This window comes from Capra hircus, chromosome 18 (genome assembly GCF_001704415.2).
Source record: "Capra hircus breed San Clemente chromosome 18, ASM170441v1, whole genome shotgun sequence".
Taxonomy (NCBI): domain Eukaryota; kingdom Metazoa; phylum Chordata; class Mammalia; order Artiodactyla; family Bovidae; genus Capra; species Capra hircus.
The window spans coordinates 46827629-46846873 of record NC_030825.1 but is presented as its reverse complement, the minus strand read 5'-3'; the positions used below and the strand labels follow the sequence as shown (position 1 = coordinate 46846873).

Below are 19245 nucleotides of genomic sequence, written 5' to 3'. Positions count from 1 at the left end.
GGGGCTCTAGGGCCAGGTCCCAGGTGGGTGCTCAAGTCAGGGCTGCACAGTCCTCCACTGGAGGCCCTCGGGGAAGTCATGTCACCTTGTTGCCTCGGCCCCTCCAGATCCTCCACATCGGTGCACGGGAATCACCAGACGTGTATGTGAGTGCTGAGCCACTCAGTCGTGTCGGACCCTTTGCAGCTCCGTGGATTGTAGCTCACCAGGCTCCTCTGTTCATGGATTCTCCAGGCAGGAATACTGGAATGGGTTGCCATGCCCTTCTCCACCAGGAAGAGTCATGAAAACACAGACTGCTAGGCCTGGGTAAGGCCTGAGAATCTGCCTTTTTGGCAGGTGCCCAGGTGAGGCTGATGCTGGTGGTGCCAGGACCCCACTTGGAGAACCATTGTCAGAGTTGTCACGGAAGGAGGACAGAGATGAAACCAGGTAGAATCATGGGGCACGTAGTAAGCACTCAGCAAAAAGGTTAGTTGTTGATACCAATTCATGCCAGAGAGTCTGGCCTTCTTTAACTTCAAGAAGACTTGAGTCCAGGGTCTGGCCACACGATTTCCTGGCTCTGGGACCCTGGGAAAAATCACAGGGCTTCTCAGAGCCCCAGAGTTCTCACAGGGTTTTCCTGCAAGAGGTGGGGGTTCCCTTCCCAGGATAGCCCGAGCTTCCTAGAGGGGTTCAATACAAAGCTGGTGCGCCTGATGGATATTTCTTGAGTCAAATGAGGTTTGAAAGATTGAGAATTCCCTGGTGCTCCAGTGGTTAAGACCCAGGGCTTTCACTTCCGGGGCTAGAATTTGATCCCTGGTGGGGGAAACTAAGATCTCACAAATGACATGGCGCAACCAAAATAAATTCTTCGTTTAAAAAGAAAGATTGAAGCTGCAGAATGCAGCATAAATGTGAGGCATGGCAGTCAAGCTGACGCAGGCTCAGGAACCACTGAGACCCGGGGTCCCCCTGGGACCCACGGGGGGGATAGTCAGTGAGTGAAGCCAACCGGGTGGGGGACAACAGGGAATGCTGGGCACTGTGGCAAATCGGGAGCCAGGCTCCTTCCGAAGAAGCCGCCATCTCGGTCAGTGAGACGTGGTGGTATGGAAGTGGGAGCCTAGGGCTGTTGGTCACTCTGACTGTGGCACAAGCAGGAATGAGGGTTGTTAGGTGAAATCACCCAGCAGTCAAACATGACCTCCCGTGGATCAAACCCAGCCCACAGCTGCCAGATCAGAGCAGGAACAACTTGAGAATGGCTGGCCTGGGTGCCGGGCTAGAATCCCAGAGGACCCAGCGGGAGGGCAAGGGGGTGAGTGGCAGGCTTCCCAAGGATGTGTCAGAGATCATCAGGAACTAGGCGGGTATTTGGTTTCAGGGCATTTATTTCACATCCCTCCGTACAGGTCCTGGGGCCAGGTGTGGGGGTAGGAGACCAGGCAAGGGGTAGCAATAAATAATGTGGACAGACGGAGCTCCCCTCCAGACAGATGAAGTTAAAGGAGGTTAGAGGGAAGCCACAAGGTGGAGGTGGGTGCTGGCGGGGCGGGGCAGCTGGGAAGGAGAGGGAGGCCAGGCCCCCACAGCTCTCCGTCACCTGCCCCGGCTCTTCCCTGCCCCAGCCCCCACGACTTTGGGGAGGAAGGGAGCCCGCAGCCAGTGGGGGCCAGCGAGGGTCTTGGAGGGGGTGGGTGACTGCACAGAGTGCCCCCGGCTCCCTCACTTGACGCGGATTTCAGCATACTCGGCTAGCTCCTCCGTCAGGGTATAGCTGTCCTTGGTGGGTCGCTTTCCCAGGTCGGAATGAGAATAGCTCAGGTCCAGCTCCGGGGGTTCTCCCCGAAGACCCAGGAGCCTCCTCTCTGATCCCAGGTGCCTCTCACTCTACGAAGGGAGCCAACCCATTAGGCGGTCCTGTCCCACCTTTCCCAGCTGCAGATGCTGGGGTTGCTGGCACACCCGTGGCTCCAGAGCATGTGAGCCTCCTTCCTCAATGACCACCCACCTAGCTGACCCCATGGTCCTGGGTCGCCCTTGGGAGCCCTGCCCGCACGAGGGCCCCCTACACAAAACAACCTCCTTGCTGCTAAGCCTGAAAGCTGCCCACAAATTCATTGTCTCCAAGAAACCTTCATCAACCTGGGAATCTGAGGGGCACCCAATTCAACCCATAACGCCTTTCTAGATGGAAGCTACCTGGTCCGGAACCCACTTTTCCCAGTTGTTGTAAGTGCCTGGCTCAGCAAACTCGGGTCTGGAGTGGTCCCTCCTGAATCTGGGACATCCTCCGGGTGCAACTTCAGCTTCCCCATCACGCCTGCCATCCTTGACCTCCCTCCTTCACATACACACACACAAGACAGTGGCCACGGACAGACAGACGGGAGCAGTAGTGGGACAGAATAGACAAGGCCAGGGGGTGCTGGGCAAGGCCACACTGAACTGGGGACCAACCTGGACGCTTGACGAGGATGCACACACATGCACGCCAACCCCAAGGCCCAACACGGGCCCAGAGGTGGGCACACCGAGGCCCCCGGAACCTACCTCCTGGGGTGCTCATTCCAGGGTAGAGACCTCTCTGGACTATTGGAGAAGGAAATGCAGTCATAGACCCAGGCGGGGAGGGTCAGGGCTTCTCGTGGGCCCCGAACTCTACAGCCCCGCTCACAGCCTCAGCTGAGCGCCCTCCAGGGCCGAGTCCGTCTCAGCAGATCCTTTCCTCCCTGTCTTTGGGGCCAGCTTCCCCTCCACCCAGGGCCTCCCAGGCCCCTCCCAGACCCTCCGTGTCCCCGGCACCCAGAATCTCCAGCCAGCTTGGCGCCGCGGGGCTTTGGCCTCACCTCATATTTCTCTGGCGCCCCGGAGATGCGGAAGTCGCTGCTGAACACGACGGGGGGATTGTCCCCCCCCGAGAAGCTGGGGCTTTCCGTCACGTTCTTTCTGCAGGGCAGGACATATCAGCCCCAGTGCGGCTTTTGGGTTCCCTACTCCTCTCTCTGTCTGCAATCCCCTCTACCCTAGGAGTTTGGCCCAAGGGACTCCGGAGCTGCTCCCACCCATCTCTAAGACAGGGTGGGCGGCCGCTTCGGTGAGCAGCCTCTTCCTGTCCATCCTAGCCCATCCCTCTCCTGCTAAGACGAGCCACACCTGGGCCCCAGTCTCTGCCACCTTCAGGACCCCTGCCTGGCTCCTCTGGGTTCTCTGGGGCCATCTGTTCCCCTTGGCTGCCAGGATGCAGAATGGGGAGATTAATTCCTTGTTGGGAGTGCTGATGTGTGTGTGACCCAAGGAAGAGAAATAGCAGCAGGCGTGTGTGACTTGCGACTGGGGAGCGTTTATTGATACCACAGATTATGTGTAGTTGTTGGAACCCACTGTGACTGATGCTGTGGCCGCAAGCCAGGGTACTGGCTCTCCGCATCACAAGGGAGGGGCAGGAGGAGACAGCAGAGAACGTGGGGCACCCGTGATGACTGGCGGGAAGGGTCCCGTCCAGGCACCGACACCTGTGACCCAACCACGGCGGCTCCTGTTAGCCGCTGAATTCTCACAGCGGAACCTGCCCTCTCTTACCCACACTCAGCCTCCAGCTGGTCTGCCCTGCCCCGCCCTTGGAGGCTTCCTGCACCCACCCCCTGCCCTCCCACCCCACCACACTCCAGCTCAGCCCCACAGGCCACTCACTTTCTGCGCGTCTGGGTGATGTAGCACACGATGGCGATTAGGATGGCAAAGGCCACCACGGCTCCCACAGGCCCGATCTTGGCCCACATGAGGCGGTCTGAGGAAAGAGAAGACCCAGGCGCCCTCAGGGCTGCTGGTGGGAGGAGGACACCAGGGTTCTTAGGAGACGGGCTGGGGCAGGGGTGGGAGTGAACGTATTTACACAGCAGGCGCACCCTTGCCCTGACTGGTTAGTTGAGCTGTTGGAGGGGCCTGTGAAGTGTCAGCAAGCTTGGGGCAGCCTCTCCTAACTTGACCATTAGATCAACAGCATAGCGGGACCATCGCTCAGCAGCCGATAATCAGCCTTGGTGAGGGAAGCTTAGATCCAACAGGGGTCCCAGCTGTCCCCTGACTCCCAGCCCCCGGCCACATCACTCACGGGCTCCCTGAAAGGGCAGCTCCAGGCTCTTGGTGCCGTAGAGGTTGTGGGAGGTGCAGATGACCCGGGGTGGGGCCTGGGCCTGCCCCCGCAGCGTCAGGATGCTGGTGAGCAGGAGGCCGCTGCGCTCTGAGTACACGAACTCGCGCTCCGTCTCGTTCACCGTCACGTTGCGCAAGGGCAGCTCGAAGGCCACGGAGGGCTCTGGGTTGGCTTTCACCACGCAGAGGCACTGCACCGTGTCGCGGGCTGCCGCACAGTGGGACTCCAGTAGGATCACAGGAGCAACTGAGGAGGCGAGACCAAGATCTGGTAGGCTGGAGATGAGGCCTTGGGGGCTTCTGGGCTGAGATGAGCTGCCTGTGCCCCCTGCACTCTCTCTTGCGTGTGCTCGCTCAGTCCTTTCAGTCGTGTCCGACTCTTTGCGACCCCGTGGACTGAAGCCCGCCAGGCTCCTCTGTCCATGGGATTCTCCAGGCAAGAATCCTGGAGTGGGTAGCCATGCCCTTCTCCAGGGGATCTTCCTGACCCAGGGACTGAACTTAGGTCTCCTGCATTTTCTGCATTGCCAGCTGATTCTTTACCACTGAGCCACCAGGGACACCCCACACTCTTTCTAATGCCCTCTCCAATGCTGCTCACCTTGTAAAATATAAATCAGATCATAGAGACTTCCCTGGTGGTCCAGTGGCTAAGCCCCTGCACTCACAATGCAGGGGGCCAGGTTCAATCCCTGGTTAGGGAGCTAGATCCCACGTGCTGCAAACGAAAACATCTCACATGCCGCAGTGAAGATCTCGAGCGTTGCAACCAAGACCTAGCCCAGCCAAATAAATAAATATATATTTTAAAGACACGAGGGGCATCCCTGGTGGCTCAGTGGTAAAGAATCCACCTGCCAACACAGGAAACACGGGTTCGATCCCTCACCCGGGAAGATTCCACATGCCATAGAGCAACTAAGCCTGTGCTCCACAACTACTGTGTGCTCTAGAGCCTGGCACCTGCAACAAGAGAAGCCACCACCATGAGAAGCCCAGGCACCGCAACTAGAGAAAAGCCCGTGCAGCAACTGAAGCCCAGCACAACCAAAGATAAATACAATTTAAACAAAAAAACCTGAAATAAAATCTTTAAAAAAGTGATCAATATAATATAAATCAATCAACCAGATCACGGCGCTCCCTGCTTAAACTCACGCCCTCCAACTGCTCCCCACGTCCCCTAGAATAAAGCCCCAATACTTTGCCTTGGTCTGCAAGGCCCTGCAGGACTTGGCCACACTCAGCTCCTCTGCTTTCACTCTGGCTCACTGTCTTCTGGCCACACCAGCCTCCTTGCTGTTTCGCATACTCACGGAACCTTTTCCCACACCGGAGGGCTTCCGTTTCTCCCTCGGCCTTGAGCACTTCCCTGACACCTGCAGCACTCACACCCTCACTCCAGGCAGCTTCTGTGCAGACCACGCTCTTTCTCTGACCACACCATGTAAGTGGCACCTTGCTGCACTAACCATTCACTCGCGTTTGCTCCTCAGCACTTACATCTACCCGGGTTACATACTGATGTGTCTGCTCTCTTATTTCCATCCCGACAAGCACTTGCTCTGTCTCCACTCTGTCCCCACTGTTAGAATATCCTTTTCTTTTTTCTCTTTTTGCCACACTGAGAAGCATGCGGGATCTTAATCCCCTGACCAGGTATCAAACCCATGCCCCTTGTAGTGGAAGCTCAGAGTCTTAACCACTGGAAGGTTTCTGGAACATCCCTTTCACCTGGCAGGAGCTCTGGAAAGACTCATGGGATGAGCGAGTGAGGTCAGCCAGCTCCACCTCCTGGCCATCCTGCCGATGCCCCCACTCACTCCCCAGAGACCCTGCGTCCTGACCCTCCCTCCCTCCCTCATAGGACACACCAGACACCACCCTCCACCCAAGATAATTTTGTTGAGGTTTGTTGCCATTTGAATTACAAAAGTGATACTGGGATGGTTTTTCCCCTTTCATTTCCCAATATGAGATTATAATAGAACATTGAATGTTACTTTTTAATCTATGTTCTCTTTCCCTCTGAGAGTTTGGCACTTGCCTCTGCTCACTCTAGACTGACCTTCAATTTCCATACAAAAAGAATATGCAGGTAACAGTGATGGGGCAGGGAGCCATGAGACTTGGGTATTTGCAACAGGGATCATTCCATTTGGAATGGGTACATATCTCAAAGTCTAGTAAATTAAAAGTTAAATAGTCCAAATTCTGTTTAGGTAGACATGTATATGCTTGCTATGTTGTTTAGTTATTAAGTCATGTCCAAATCTTTTGGGACCCCATGGACCATAGCCTGCCTGCCTGTCTACTCCCTCCATGGGATTTCCCAGGCAAGAATATTGTAGTGGGTTGTCACTTCCTTCTCCAGGGGATATTTCCAACCCAGGTATTGAACCTACGTTTCCTGCATTAGCAGGTGGATTCTTTACCACTTAGCCACCAGGGAAGCCTGATGCTTACTATAGTAATAACAAATTAATACACCACAGAGTAAATTAGTAATGACCAACCTGAACTGACAGTAATTATTTTAAAAAGTAAAAACCTTTTCATGCTAGACTGTACCGCTAGTACAGCTGTGACAAGGCTGCAGGAATGCTGACACCCTGCTGTGTGCTCAGCATCTTTGCAGAGCTGCCAGCAGCCCTGAGACCTGTGAAACCCTGCCTGACACTAGACAAACCCCAGGTCCCACAAAAGACGGGAGGTCTGGGGTGTGAGACAGCTTTGGCTTGAATTCCAGCTCTGCCATCTACTGGCTGGTGGCCCGAACCAGGCCACTCAGCTTCCTGGACCTACAAGATGGACTTCTCATCTGTGCAAACAGGGGTAATGGGTGCTTGCCTTGCCAGGGGCTACGGAGAATACACTCTGAAGTGGGAGTACAAGTGTGTTGAAAGGAAAGCTTAACATCCCACCTAGGGATTTAGGATTAGATAAAGCGACTGAGCACGCACGTATACACATAGAACTATTCCAGCAGAGGGCGCACGTGAGCAACGCCGTGGCAGCAGGAAGGCATCGGATATCCAGCCAGGAGTTCAGGGAGATGAGTGGGAAATTAAGAGGGTCTCTAAGACTACAGGGCACGTGGGCTCCTTGGTGTAAGCTACTGTCACACTCATTTTTCAGAGAAGAGAATCAGAGGTCAGCAAAGGCGAAGTCACTCGTCTGGGATCACACAGCAAGACGTGTGTAATCCAACAGAGCTTGGATTTAGACCCAAGTCCATTCAGCTCTGTCGGGTGCTGGACACCAGTAACACTTCCACTTCTTCATATCAAACTGGAGTGACGAGCGATCCCTACCCCCAGTCACATTGTTGTGAGGACAAAACAGGTCAATATGTCCAAAGGGCTCAGACCTGCTCATCACAAGATCTCAGTGAGGGTGAGTGCCCTGCAGGTCCCCTGCTGGGACCCCCTCCTTAGGAGCACCCACCGTTGTCAGCGAGCATGGAAGCGTCAGTACTAGGAGACACAGACTTCGGGGACAGAGACAGGACTGAGGGATGGCTCTGCCCAGCAACCTGGGGCTGGACTCCCAGAGCGCAAGCACTGTGACCCGGACCTCAGAGCCCAGCAACGGGCTCAGCGGGGGTGGGCGTAGGGGCACGGCTGCTTGTCCCCTCTGGCACATTGAAGGCCTTCAGTCCTTGGGTACCAGGGACTTCAGGGGAACTGAAACAGCCAGAGGTTTACGAACTGGACAGACAGGGTCCAGAAGAATCTTGACACTGGCCAGCCTCCCAGCTGCATGGCCTTGGGGAATTCTGTCCTTCAGTTTCTCCTCGGTGAAGGGAGATGATGACAATATGCAGCTGCTTCAAGAGGTGACCAGGGAGGGGGAGGGGGACTCAGTGTTTAATGGGGACAGAGCTTCAGTTTAGGAAGGTGAAAAGTTGGGGAGATGGGTGATGGTGAGAGCTGCCCGAGAGTATGGATGTACTTAGTGCCACCGAGCTGTACAGTTAAATATGGTTAAGATAGTGTGTTTCATATTATGTGACTTTTACAACAATAAAAAAACACAATAAAAAAAAAAAAAAAGAAAGGACGAGGCCACCACAATCACGCATGCTGGGACGCAGTGCTGGCGCGGGGCAGCCCCTCAGCGTTTTTTGCTGCTGCCGCTGTCATTGTGCTTCCCTGGTTGCTCAGGTGGTAGAGAATCTGCCTGCAGTGCAGGAGACCAGGGTCCAAACCCTGCTGGGAAGATCCCCTGGAGAAGGAAATGGCAGCACTCCAGTATTCTTGTCTGGAGAATTCCATGGACAGATGAGCCTGATGGGCTACAGTCCATGGGACAGGATGGTCTGCGACTGAAAATGTACATGAGGTGGAGTTGTGTGCACGTTCAGGGGCTTCCATCAGGTTCTCAGGGGGTTCTCTGACTCTTACACCTAAGAAGCTCTGATTAGGGAAGTAGATATAATGGGGAAGACCAAGAGGAAGAAGGAGGGGCATGTATGAAGAAGGCAGAGTATACGCAAACCATTCACATGATCACAATTGATGCTGGGAGGGAGCAAACTGGGAGGAAAGATGTCTCCAAGATGAAAGGTCAGCAGAGCAGTGATGGCCATCACCTTGCCCTGGAATAATCTGTCTCCACTTTGCTGACAGAGCCATAGTCAAAGCTATGGTTTATCCAGTAGTCACGTATAGATGTGAGAGTTGGACCATAAAGAAGGCTGAGCACCAAAGAACTGATGCTTTGGAAATGTGGTGCTGGAGAAGACTCTTGAGAGTCCCTTGGACTGCAAGGAGATCAAATCAGTCAATGCTAAAGGAAATCAATCCTGAATATTCACTGGAAGGACTGATGCTGAAGCTAAAGTACTTTGACCACCTGATGTGAAGAGCTGACTCATTGGAAAAGACCCTGATGCTGGGAGAGATTGAGGGCAGGAGGAGAAGGAGACGACGGAGGATGAGATGGTTGGATGGCATCACTGACTCAGTGGACTTCAGCTTGAGCAAACTCCAGGAGTTAGTGAAGGACAGGGAAGCCTGAAGTGCTGCAGTCCATGGGGTTGCAGAGTCAGACTCGACTTAGCAACTGAGCAACAAATGACTGTGGCCACTTGCAGACTATTGAGTATGGACTGTACTCAATACCTTCTGACAAACTTGTGTGGTGGGGACCACAGTAGGTGGAATAAGTAAGTCTGGAGGTGGTGACTTTGGAGACAAGTGCCAGAGGCCAGGCTGGGGTTGGGGAGGAAGCAGAGAGAGTGGAAATATGGAGGTGACATTCCAGAAGGAGGTGCTGGAGGAGGGGAAGTGGAAACCATGACTTCAGAGCTATGACCTGAATGATGGCTGGGGTGGGAGCGGGGTGTTGGCAGTGCTGTCCAGAGAAGGGAGGTCAGGAAGGGGACTGGTTGGCAGCGGAACAATGAGCTCCATTCCCAAGACAGTTAGCTTTTTATCTGCATCCGTCTCATCTCTCTGGCTGTGCTATATCTGTTAACATGCTTGGTGTCCTCTCGATCCTATCCCCCACCTCCCACTGAGCCACACAGCTCGTGCACATAACAAAGGCTTGATCAATGTATTCTGATGTCATAACTCAGGATGAGGTCAGCTTTGGGCATTACAGAAGAGTGCAACCAGACTCCTGCATCTGAGTCTCAGTTCTGCCTGGGTGACCCGGGGTGAGTGACATAACCCCTAAGGGCCTCAGTTTCGTTCTCTGGAAACTGGGGACAGTAAGAGAATCTCCCTCACTGCGATGTCAAAGAGGTGAAAGAGTAGGCTCCTGTCAAGAGCTTCCAGCGGTGCCTGATTCCTGGCGATGCTCCGCAGGGTTAGAGGTTGCGGTTTCTGTTTTAGTTAATGCACGTGGGCTTCCCCAGTGGCTCTGACAGTCAGGAATCTGCCTGCAGTGTGCCAGACCCGAGTTTGATCCCTGGGTCAGGAAAACCCCCTGGAGAAGGGAATGGAAACCCACTCCGGTATTCTTGCCTGGGAAATCCCACGGACAGAGGAGCCTGGTGGGCTACAGTCCATGGGGTCGCAAAGAGTTGGACATGACTGAGGGACTAACACTTCTACACTTCAGAGAAGAAGTGGCCACAGGATTCAGAAATATCCTTGGTCAAAAGCCGATCCCAGGGTGTGGGAATATTATATTCTCAGGTGGGACTTTTTTTTTGGCCAACTTGCACGGCATGTGAAATCTTAGTTCCCCAACCAGGGATCAAACCCATGCCCCTCATTGGAAGTGTGGAGTCTTAACCACTGATTGCCAGGGAAGTCCCTTAGGTGGGCCTTTTCTTGCTGTGGATTTAGCTTCCCCACCCCCATCTGCTGGAGCAAAGCTGACCCTTGGTTGGGATGCTGAGTGTTCCCCATTGAGCTCCACTGCAGGGGTGGGTGGGCAGGAATCAAGCCCACCTGCTCTCATCAGAGGAAGAGGGTCAAAGCAGTGTGGGGGTGGGGGGGGTACTCACACTCCACAGACAGGTTGAAGGCGGTAGCCCTCTGGCCATACTGGTTCTCGGCCACACACCAGTACTCTCCGTCATCCTCGGGTGTGACGGCCGGCAGCTCCAGCTGCAGCTCACTCTCATAGATAACCGTGGCCAGAATCTGCTTCTCCTTGAAGATGGTGAGAATAGGATCCGGGTTGCTCTGTGTGGAGCACAAGATGGAGACTGTCTCGCCCTCCACGGCCACCACTGTCCCGTTCACTGTTGGCTTCCAGGGTGCATCTAGGGGGCAGGACAGGGGGCCAGTGGTCAGAAGCCAGGGGGGCCTCTTCTGCCAGCCAACTCTCACCCCTAAATGTGACGCTCAACACCCCAACTGGAACACACCACCTCAGGACAGCCCGGGTAACGCCAGGCCTGGCTGTCTCGTTTAGAGATTCTGCAGACACGGTGCTTGTGTCTGAGTCCCGGCTGTACCCCTTCCCAGCTGTGTGTGGACCCATGTCTTAACCATTTGGGGCCCAATTTTTTAAATCTGGAAACTAGACTTAAAAATATTCCCAGCTTCACAGGGGTCACTGAGAATAGACTATGACTTGCGCTGCTTTGGCCTGAACAAGGCAGATGAAGATCTCTGTCCATGTGGACAGATGCTGTTTAAGGAAATCAAGTATATAGTTGGCAAGATGGGGAGGAGCACTTTGGAGAAAAATAAAGGTGGGATGGAAGTCAGGGTGGTTAGGGCTTTAACTAGGATGCTGAGGGAAGGCTCCCGTGAGACTAGAAGGGAGCCGGGAGGAGGCAGCCAGCCATGGGGATGTCTAGGGAAAGACCATTTGTGTAGGGCACTCAGAAACTGCTGAGTAAATCAAACGCTGCCTGGTGCTGTCATTTTTATTATCCCCAGTCCTGGGCACTTTGCCTCAATAAATATTTGTGAGTGAATGAATGAATGACCTCTCCTTGGCTCCTAGCCAAGAATCCTGTTTGACCCGCCGCCTCCTCCTGAAGCCCACAGGGGCTGGATCAGGCTTGGGTTCCCCTCAGCCCTCCCATTGGAACTGTAATAGGGCTCATTTTAAAATGCAGATTTCAGGGCTTGGACATGGGTTTGATCCCTGATTGTGGAATTAAGATCCCACCTGTGTGTGTTCAGTCGTGTCCAACTCTTTGTGACCCCATGGACTGTAGCCTACCAGGCTCCTCTGTCTGTGGGATTCTCCCAGAAGGAACTGGAGGGGGTTGCCATTTCCTTCTCCAGGGAATCTTCCCAACTTAGGGATCAAACCTACGTCTCCTGCATTGACAGGCAGATTTCTTATGACTGAGCTGTCTGGAAAGCCCCTAAGATTTTAGGCCCACATGATGCAGCCAAATAAACAGATATTAAAAAAAATAATAATAAAATGCACATTCCTGGGGCCAAGCCCAGCTCTACGCCCCAGGAAACTGAATTTAACAGGCTTTCCTGGGTGCGCAGGGACCACCTCTGATTCTCTCTTCCTATCTCCATCTCCTCCTAGCCAGGAGACAGGCGCCCAGCAGGTGTTCAAGAATGAAAGAACTCTTTAACCTCAAACTCCCTGTCCATCTTCATCTCAACTGCAGGCATGGACCTGACCGCCATCGCTACCCTCAACCCCGGCCCCCCAGCTCTGCCCTGGGCGAGGCTGGTTCCCCAGCGACCGGTGTGTAGGGCGCACAGGGCGGCGACTCACACATGACGCTGAGCTCCACGGTGCGGTTGTCTTGGCCGTAGGTGTTTTCAGCCAGGCAGAGGTAGACGCCGTCTTCTGCAGGGGTCACTGCTTCCACCTCCAGGGACAAACTCTCGGCCACGGCCTCCCGGAGCACCGTGCCATCCCGCATCCAGGTCAGCAACGGCGGCGGGTTGCTGTCGGCCCCGCAGAACAGGCTGACGTGGGAGCCCTCGATGGCCTCGACCGTGGAGTTTATCTCCACGATCACCGGGGGGTCTGCGGCGCGGTGGGAGGACGCAGGACCTCAGGGGGCGCTCGCGCAGGCCCGCCCCCTCCCTGGACCTGACCCCGCCTCGCCCCGCCCCGCCCCTGGCCCGCACCCAGGCTCACACTTGATGTCCAGGCTGGCGTAGCCCTCGAACTGCAGGGTCGTGTTGGGGAACGAGGCCTGGCAGCCCAGCCGGTGGCCGTTGGTCTCCCTGGTGGGCACAAAGTGCAGCAACGACACCTGCACCCAGGTACCCTCCTCCTCGCGCAGCCGCCCCAGCACAGTCGGCTCTCCGAGCCCCTCGTGGCCCAGCCAGCTCAACTCTGGGTGCAGCTCCGGGCAGTTGTCAGGCACCATGCAGCTGACCTCCACTTCTGTGCCAGCCATCACTTCCGGGGGGACCACGATGTTGGGGGTGTCTATGTGACCCGGGAGATGGAGGGTGAGGAAGCAGCGTCGCCCACCAGCCATCCCTCACCCGAGGCCGCTGTCCGACTCCATTCCTGGCGCCTGGTTCCCTCCCCGCCCTTGGATGCAGAGTTCCCCACAACCGGCTCTTCTCCTGGGTACCCTTCACACAGAAGCCCTCGGCATATCCAACGAGGGATATAATAATAATGGAAACAACAATATAGTGTTCTGAGTACTTCACTGGTGTTTGACTTGCCAGTCCTTCCAGCCATGCTGAAACTAGAGGGTGGCTAATGTTATTTTGCTCATTTTACGGATGAGGAAGCTGAGGCCACAGCTAGTACCAGATAAAACTGAGCTTCAAACCCTGTTGTTCTTGCTTCATCATCTGTGCCCTATGTGTGCGTGCTCAGTCACTTTCAACTCTTTGCAAGTCCATGGACTAGGTAGCCGACTAGGCTTCTCTGCCCATGGAATTTTCCAGGCAACAATACAGGAGTTGGTTGCCATCTCCTCCCCCAGGAGATCTTCCCAACCCAGGGATGGAACCTGAATCTCTTGCATCTTCCTTCATTGACAAGCAGATTCTTTACCAACTTTGCAACCTGGGAAGCTCCGTGCCCCAGACAATATATTATATTCCTCAAGAAACTTTTCTTCTTCCCATGTTTGCTTTGCTTTACCTTCCACGTGTGTGTGCGTGTGTGTGGTGTGTCCTAGAGCTGTGTCTGTCTGTCTGTGCCAGTTTGGAGTTGGGGGCAGGGTCTCTTTTGCATCAGGGCTGTAATCTGGCTCCTCACATGGTCTCAGAGCTGATGGGGAACCTGAATCTAAGGATTCCATGCGTCTCAGGGCCTCTCAGAAATGAGGCAGTGGACCCTACTCTGCCCAAACTGGGCCAGAGCTGCATTTTATTTGGCGTGAACTTAAGACATTAAAAATATATATATCTGAAGTAGCAGCCTATGCTGAAAATACACAGCTCTGGTTCCCCTGGAAATTCAGGGAATTTCCTGGCCATTCAGTGGTTAGGACTCCAAGCCTCCACTGCAGGGGATATGGGTTCGATCCCTGGTCAGGGAACTAGGATCCCCCATGCCGCTTGGCATGGCCCCAAACAAAACAAAACAACAAAAACTGAGACTGCCTGAGATCTATGGCCCTACATTCTCATGCTACCCCACTTAGCTCGAGCCAGGCTCCGTGTGCCAGGCACTATTTTGTGCACTTGACAACTATTCCTTTATTGAACTTTAAGTGCTGTTCGCATCCCCATTTTACAGAAGAGGATAACAAGGCCCAGAGAATTTCAGCAAACTGCCTACAGTAGCCCAGCTAATACAGGGATGCAGAGGCCTTACCGCAACCCCTGAGCCCCACTGCCTTTCTCCCGTGTGTCTCTGAAGAGTAACAGCACTGCTTTCCTCTGGGGAGGACAACACAACTTGGGGCCCTGCTTTGCCCCTTTCTGTTATCTGCCTGGTCATGTGGGCCGGAGGGTTGGCACCCCTCCCTCCAGCCAAACCAGCAAGGCCTTGGTTCTGGTGACCAGACCTCCCCAGAAGGGCACTAGGAGGGCTTCCTCTTTCCCATGCTTTCCCCGCCCCTGGTACAGCCCCCGAGACTCACTGATGATGTCCAGGACGCTGTGCTCGGAGAAGGTGTACTGGTTGTAGCCCCCCAGGTCCCCTCGAAAGTAGTATTTGCCGCCCAGCTCGGGGCTTAGGTTGCTGAGCAGGAGGGTGCAGTTGCGCAGGCCCAGGTCTCCCAGGAGGCGGCTGCGTCCTTGGAAGCTCTCGTGTACCACCTGCGTGCGTGACTTGAAGACCACTGGAGGGTAGTTTTTCGGATAGGGGCTATTGAAGTACCAGACGCCATGCACGACAGCCGGCCGCAGCTCATCGGGAAAGCTGAAGCGGCAGGGGATGGAGACGCACGTGCCCTCAAAGGCCGAGATGGACGATGGCATCCAGGCGCCCCACTGACCCCCACGAGAGGCTGTGGGTGAGCAGGACCGCTGAGGCTGAGAGACACATCCTGCCCGGGTGCCCCCAACCCCCATTCCCATCACCTCCCATCACCTGAGGGGTCCAGGGACCCCAGCCTGCTCAGGGGCCAGGACCCACAGACCCCCAGATCCCCAGGCATTATTACCTGAAATCATAATCCAAAACAGAGACAGTGCCGTGAGGAATATCATTTTGTACAGCAAGTGAGCAGAGCTGGAGAGGGGAGAGGAGAGTGTTCAAGGCCCAAGGAAGTGAAAAGTAAGACTTCTGGTAAGATTTTGGGAAGCAGCCCATTCAGATGTTAGCTGCTGCTGCTATTAGTATTTATGATCACAGACACATCTATGGCATCAACCATGTACCACCCGTGGTACTCCACTATACAAATTCATCTGAGGTAGGTGCAATTATTATCCTGTTTTTGTAGCTGAGCTCCAGCAAGACTGAGTAACTTGCCCAAGGTCACACAGCCAGCAAGCAGCAGAGCCAGGATTCAGGCCCTGTCTGCCTGTCCAGGGTTGCAGACTTCACCACCAAACTGTCCTGACTCTCCATGGGTTTGTTGTTATTCAGTTGCTCAGTCACGTCCAGCTCTTTGCGACCCCGTGGGCTGCAGCACGCTAGGCTTCCCTGTCCTTCACTGTTTCCCGGAGTTTGCTCAGATTCACATCTATTGAGCGGGTGAAGATATCTACATGGTCAGTTACATGCTAATAATTATCTTCGTCACCATCATGCCCTTGGGGATCTCCAGAAAGTAAGGATAGAGCCAAGTTTGGATGAGCAAGAGGAAGCAGGAAAAGCCAGGAGGAAGGGAAGTTGGAACCCTCCCCCCTCACCTCCGTCTCCCTGAGTTGGGAATGCCTTCTGGTCCCACTTGCAGCTGTCAGCCGGCCAACCTGGAGCAAGAATCAGACAGGTGCAAGGAAGTGGGGGCCTGAACATCCCCCACCCCCGCTCGCAGGATCCGCCACGACTCCTGGCGGTTGTCAGGCTGCCCACGCAGTCTCTGTTGCCCATGGCCTCTGAATGTTTGAGACCCTCCCACACAGCCTCAAATCTACTCTGCGGTCGCCTCCCATGGCAAGCCATGATGGAGAGCTCCAGGGAAGCAAAGGGGAGCAGCAGCACTTTGGGGTGGGGGGAGGCGAGGGGTGTGAATGGGGCAAGGGAGCACTTGTCCCACGGCTGAGGCCTGGGGGTGGCAGGCAGGGACCCAGCCCCATCAATGACTGGGTTTCACAGCATCAGCATTCCCAACATGCCGCGGGAATTCCTGCCGCCCTCTCCCGCCCCACAGACGGCCCCTGGTGTCCTCACCCTCCGGAGGCCAGAGCCCGGTTACAAAAGAGGCCTGTTCCCTCAGGGTGAGGGTGCCTCGTCCTGGGGGGCTTCTGAGGTACGTGGGGTCAAGAGAAGAGCTGGGAACGCCTGGCTGGGCTCCGAGTGGAGCCAGGAAGGACCAGGGACTGGGGTTAGTGAGTCCCTGGCACCCAGCTCCTCTGTGGGTTGCCTCGGGTTGGAGCCAGGGTTTCCAAGTGGCTGCTTTTTTGGCCTCTGACACTGTCTTCCCACGGACAGATGCACGTAGTCAGACACACGCAAATGCTGGTATGAAATGTTACTGATCTGGACAAAACCAGAAGGAGCCGGCTCACCCCAACAGCACTGCCCAAGACCCTGCACACCCCAACAGGCACTGGGACCCACGCGCAGCGGATACTCACACACACCTCATGCTCCTGCCCACCACACCCCTGGACAGCTACAGGCATGGCCATCAGGCACACACTCTGCATGCCATGCTCCCAAAGGCACTCGGACTGGCACACACATGGAGGTGTGGCTGTGGCCAGACCCACCCAGACCCACGCCGGAGAACACGCGGCAGATGCCATCTCTGTACCTGCCACAGGGAGGTACTGCGGGTAGACATAGGTGAGGGCCACAGGCCCAGACTTATGAACCAAGCGTGTAGACCGTGCATTCTGAATAAGGATGAAAACTGTTTTGGGGGGATGGGGTCCAGAAAAGCCTGAGTTATTATGATGGTTTGTGGCTCTCTAAAGGGCTGTAGTACATAAACGCAAACAGTCCATCCATTATCTTAAGATTTCATGGAGGAAGTGGGTTTAGGAAAAGCAAGTCTGAAAGGTTTCCTTAGTGAGATGTTAAAAAAAAGATTGAGAAACACTGACATGGATTAAGGCTCACTCAGAGAGGTGCACGCACCCGTGCACACACACCCCTGCCGCGTGCTCAGTGTTGGAACTTGCCCACTCAACCCCCCCCACCCCGATTCCCTCCCAGATGGCAGGATACAGACCTGTGATCACCTGGGCATCCTTTTGGTCTTCTCCTGGCCCTGGACCACTTCCACCCCAACTGCCACAAACCTAGGAGCCCCAGGGCAGAATCTCCACCGGAGGGGTGCTGAGGAGGGTGCCTCATTCTCTCTCTCTCTGTGGTTTCCTCCCAAAGCCCAGTCAGTGTCCGTGCCATGATCCCAGCCCACGCCCAGAGCGATCCTGAGCAGCGCCCTCCCCCATCCTAAATTAGTGGCAGCTCACAGCCACCATCCACGGCCCGGAATGCCCTGCATTGCACCCGCCCTGGGCGACCCTGCCTGCGCTCTCAACCAGGGTCCTCTGCTCTCCTCCCCATCCCCAGCCTGCTCAGCTGCAGTACTCACTTGATGCTCTTGCTTCTGCACCCTCTGCTCCGCCGGCCCTGCTCGCAGTCCCCTGGCCTCCCAGGGTCTAGGCCCCCACTTGCCAGCCCCTCCCCTCCCCCCGGGTGCCAGGGGCCGCCTGCCTCCAGGGCCCAGCTCCTCCCTGCCCCCGGGGGAGGGGGGCACAAAGGGCCCTTGTCACCACAGCTCGAACTGGGCAGCCTGACGCCTGGGTTCCACTAGCTCCTTCCTGGAGGGGCTGGGGGTGGCTGCCTCACTCGTTCCCCGCTCCATCCCCGCGCACCCTAGTTCTGGGTCCCTGGGAGGAGGGTGGGGGTGAGGGCGGGCGTCTCTAACATCTCTAGAAGTCTCAGGCTGAGAGGCAGAATGTGTTGGCCTCAGCTTCTGGGGGATCTTGGTGGAAATGCTAGTAATAGCCTTAGGCCCAGGAGGCCACAGAGGCCAGTGTGACCAGAAGGAGGCAGGCTCTAGGGCTCGCTCTCGGCTTTAGTCCCTTCCATCTGCCCTAGAGGATGTCGTCTTTGGTGCCCACACCCTGGTCTATTCTCTTCCAGGCTCTTCTTGCCATCAGAAATGACTTTATGTATTAACTGTCTCCTCCCGTGAGAACATGACCTTCAGGAGCACAGGGCTTTGCTTCCTCCCAATCTGTCCTGTGGGGAGATGGACGCCTGAGTTAAACTTCCTAAACACAGAGTGGGTGTACGAGTGTGTTCCTCAGATACCCTCACTGGAGGCCTTGGCACTGTTCCTTCCTCCTGGAAACTCCCCTGCCCTGTTCCGCTTCCAGAACCGCTGCTGACCAGCCCCTCTCCGCCAAGCCGAGCCCCTCTGTTTAAAAGCTGCCCTGGAAGCTTCCCTTGTGACTCAGTGGTAAAGAATCTGCTTGCCAACACAGGAGACATGGGTTCGATCTCTGGTCCAGGAAGATCCCACATGTCACGGAACACCCACATCCTTGCACCACAGCTACTGCGTCTGTGTTCTAGAGCTCATGCTCTGCAACAAGGGAAGCCACTGGCAAGGAGAAGCCCTCATTCCACAACGAAGAGCAGCCCCCGCTCGCCGCAAGCAGAGGAAGCCCGAGAGCAGCAGTGAAGACCCAGTACAACCGTAAATAAAATATTTTTTATGCTGCCCGGCCCTTCCATGGCCCTCAGCACCTCGTTCACCCACCTGCACCGTCAGTGAGCTGCTTCCCCCACTGGCATCTGAGCTCAGGCTTCTGCCTGTCTGTCTGTCTGTCTTGTTCACCCTTGTGTCCACTAGCACAGTGCCTGGTGCGCGAGGGTGCCCAACCCGGGCTGTGCTGACTCTCTGAGCTGGGTGGAGACCCTCTGTGTACAGATTCCACGGGGATCCTCCTGCCGCCCCAGGCCCGGTCATGACCTTTGCATGGTGGTGGTGTGACTAAGCGGTCAGTTCAGTCACTCAGTCGTGTCTGACTCTTTGGAACCCCATGGACTGCAGCATGCCAGGCCTCCCTGTTCATCATCGACTCCCAGAGTTTACCCAAACTCATCTGCAGTGAGTCGGTGATGCCATCCCACCATCTCATCTGCCGTCCCCTAAGTGGAGCA

The 19245-nt window shown here is 55.4% G+C and overlaps 1 protein-coding gene across 3 annotated transcripts; it reads right to left on the bottom strand.

The window, feature by feature from the left end:
- MAG (myelin associated glycoprotein) lies at nucleotides 1362-17729 on the bottom strand. 3 transcript variants are annotated; one of them, XM_018063323.1, is made up of 12 exons: nucleotides 17666-17729; nucleotides 15813-15872; nucleotides 15119-15186; nucleotides 14594-14962; nucleotides 12676-12972; nucleotides 12304-12561; nucleotides 10607-10867; nucleotides 4103-4390; nucleotides 3682-3778; nucleotides 2838-2937; nucleotides 2542-2580; nucleotides 1362-1878 (listed from the first exon to the last, which is right to left on the bottom strand). In XM_018063323.1, the coding sequence occupies exons 3-11, from the start codon at nucleotides 15162-15164 to the stop codon at nucleotides 2554-2556; spliced, it is 1743 nt and encodes a 580-aa protein (XP_017918812.1). In that variant the 5' UTR covers nucleotides 15165-15186; nucleotides 15813-15872; nucleotides 17666-17729; the 3' UTR covers nucleotides 1362-1878; nucleotides 2542-2553. The 3 variants fall into 3 exon arrangements, with proteins under 3 accessions (XP_017918812.1, XP_017918810.1, XP_017918813.1); XM_018063321.1 differs by lacking the exon at nucleotides 2542-2580; XM_018063324.1 differs by lacking the exons at nucleotides 2542-2580; nucleotides 15813-15872 and having other exon boundaries at nucleotides 17666-17722.

What these genes read in the sequence shown, in the direction of transcription:
- MAG (XM_018063321.1), bottom strand. Translation starts at nt 15,164, where the DNA reads ATGATATTCCTCACGGCACTGTCTCTGTTTTGGATTATGATTTCAG. An exon ending in GTTTTGGATTATGATTTCAG is followed by an intron (nt 14,963 to 15,118) that starts GTAATAATGCCT and finishes GCTCACCCACAG; the next exon opens with CCTCTCGTGGGGGTCAGTGG. An exon ending in GGGCGCCAGAGAAATATGAG is followed by an intron (nt 1,879 to 2,837) that starts GTGAGGCCAAAG and finishes CTCCCTTCGTAG; the next exon opens with AGTGAGAGGCACCTGGGATC.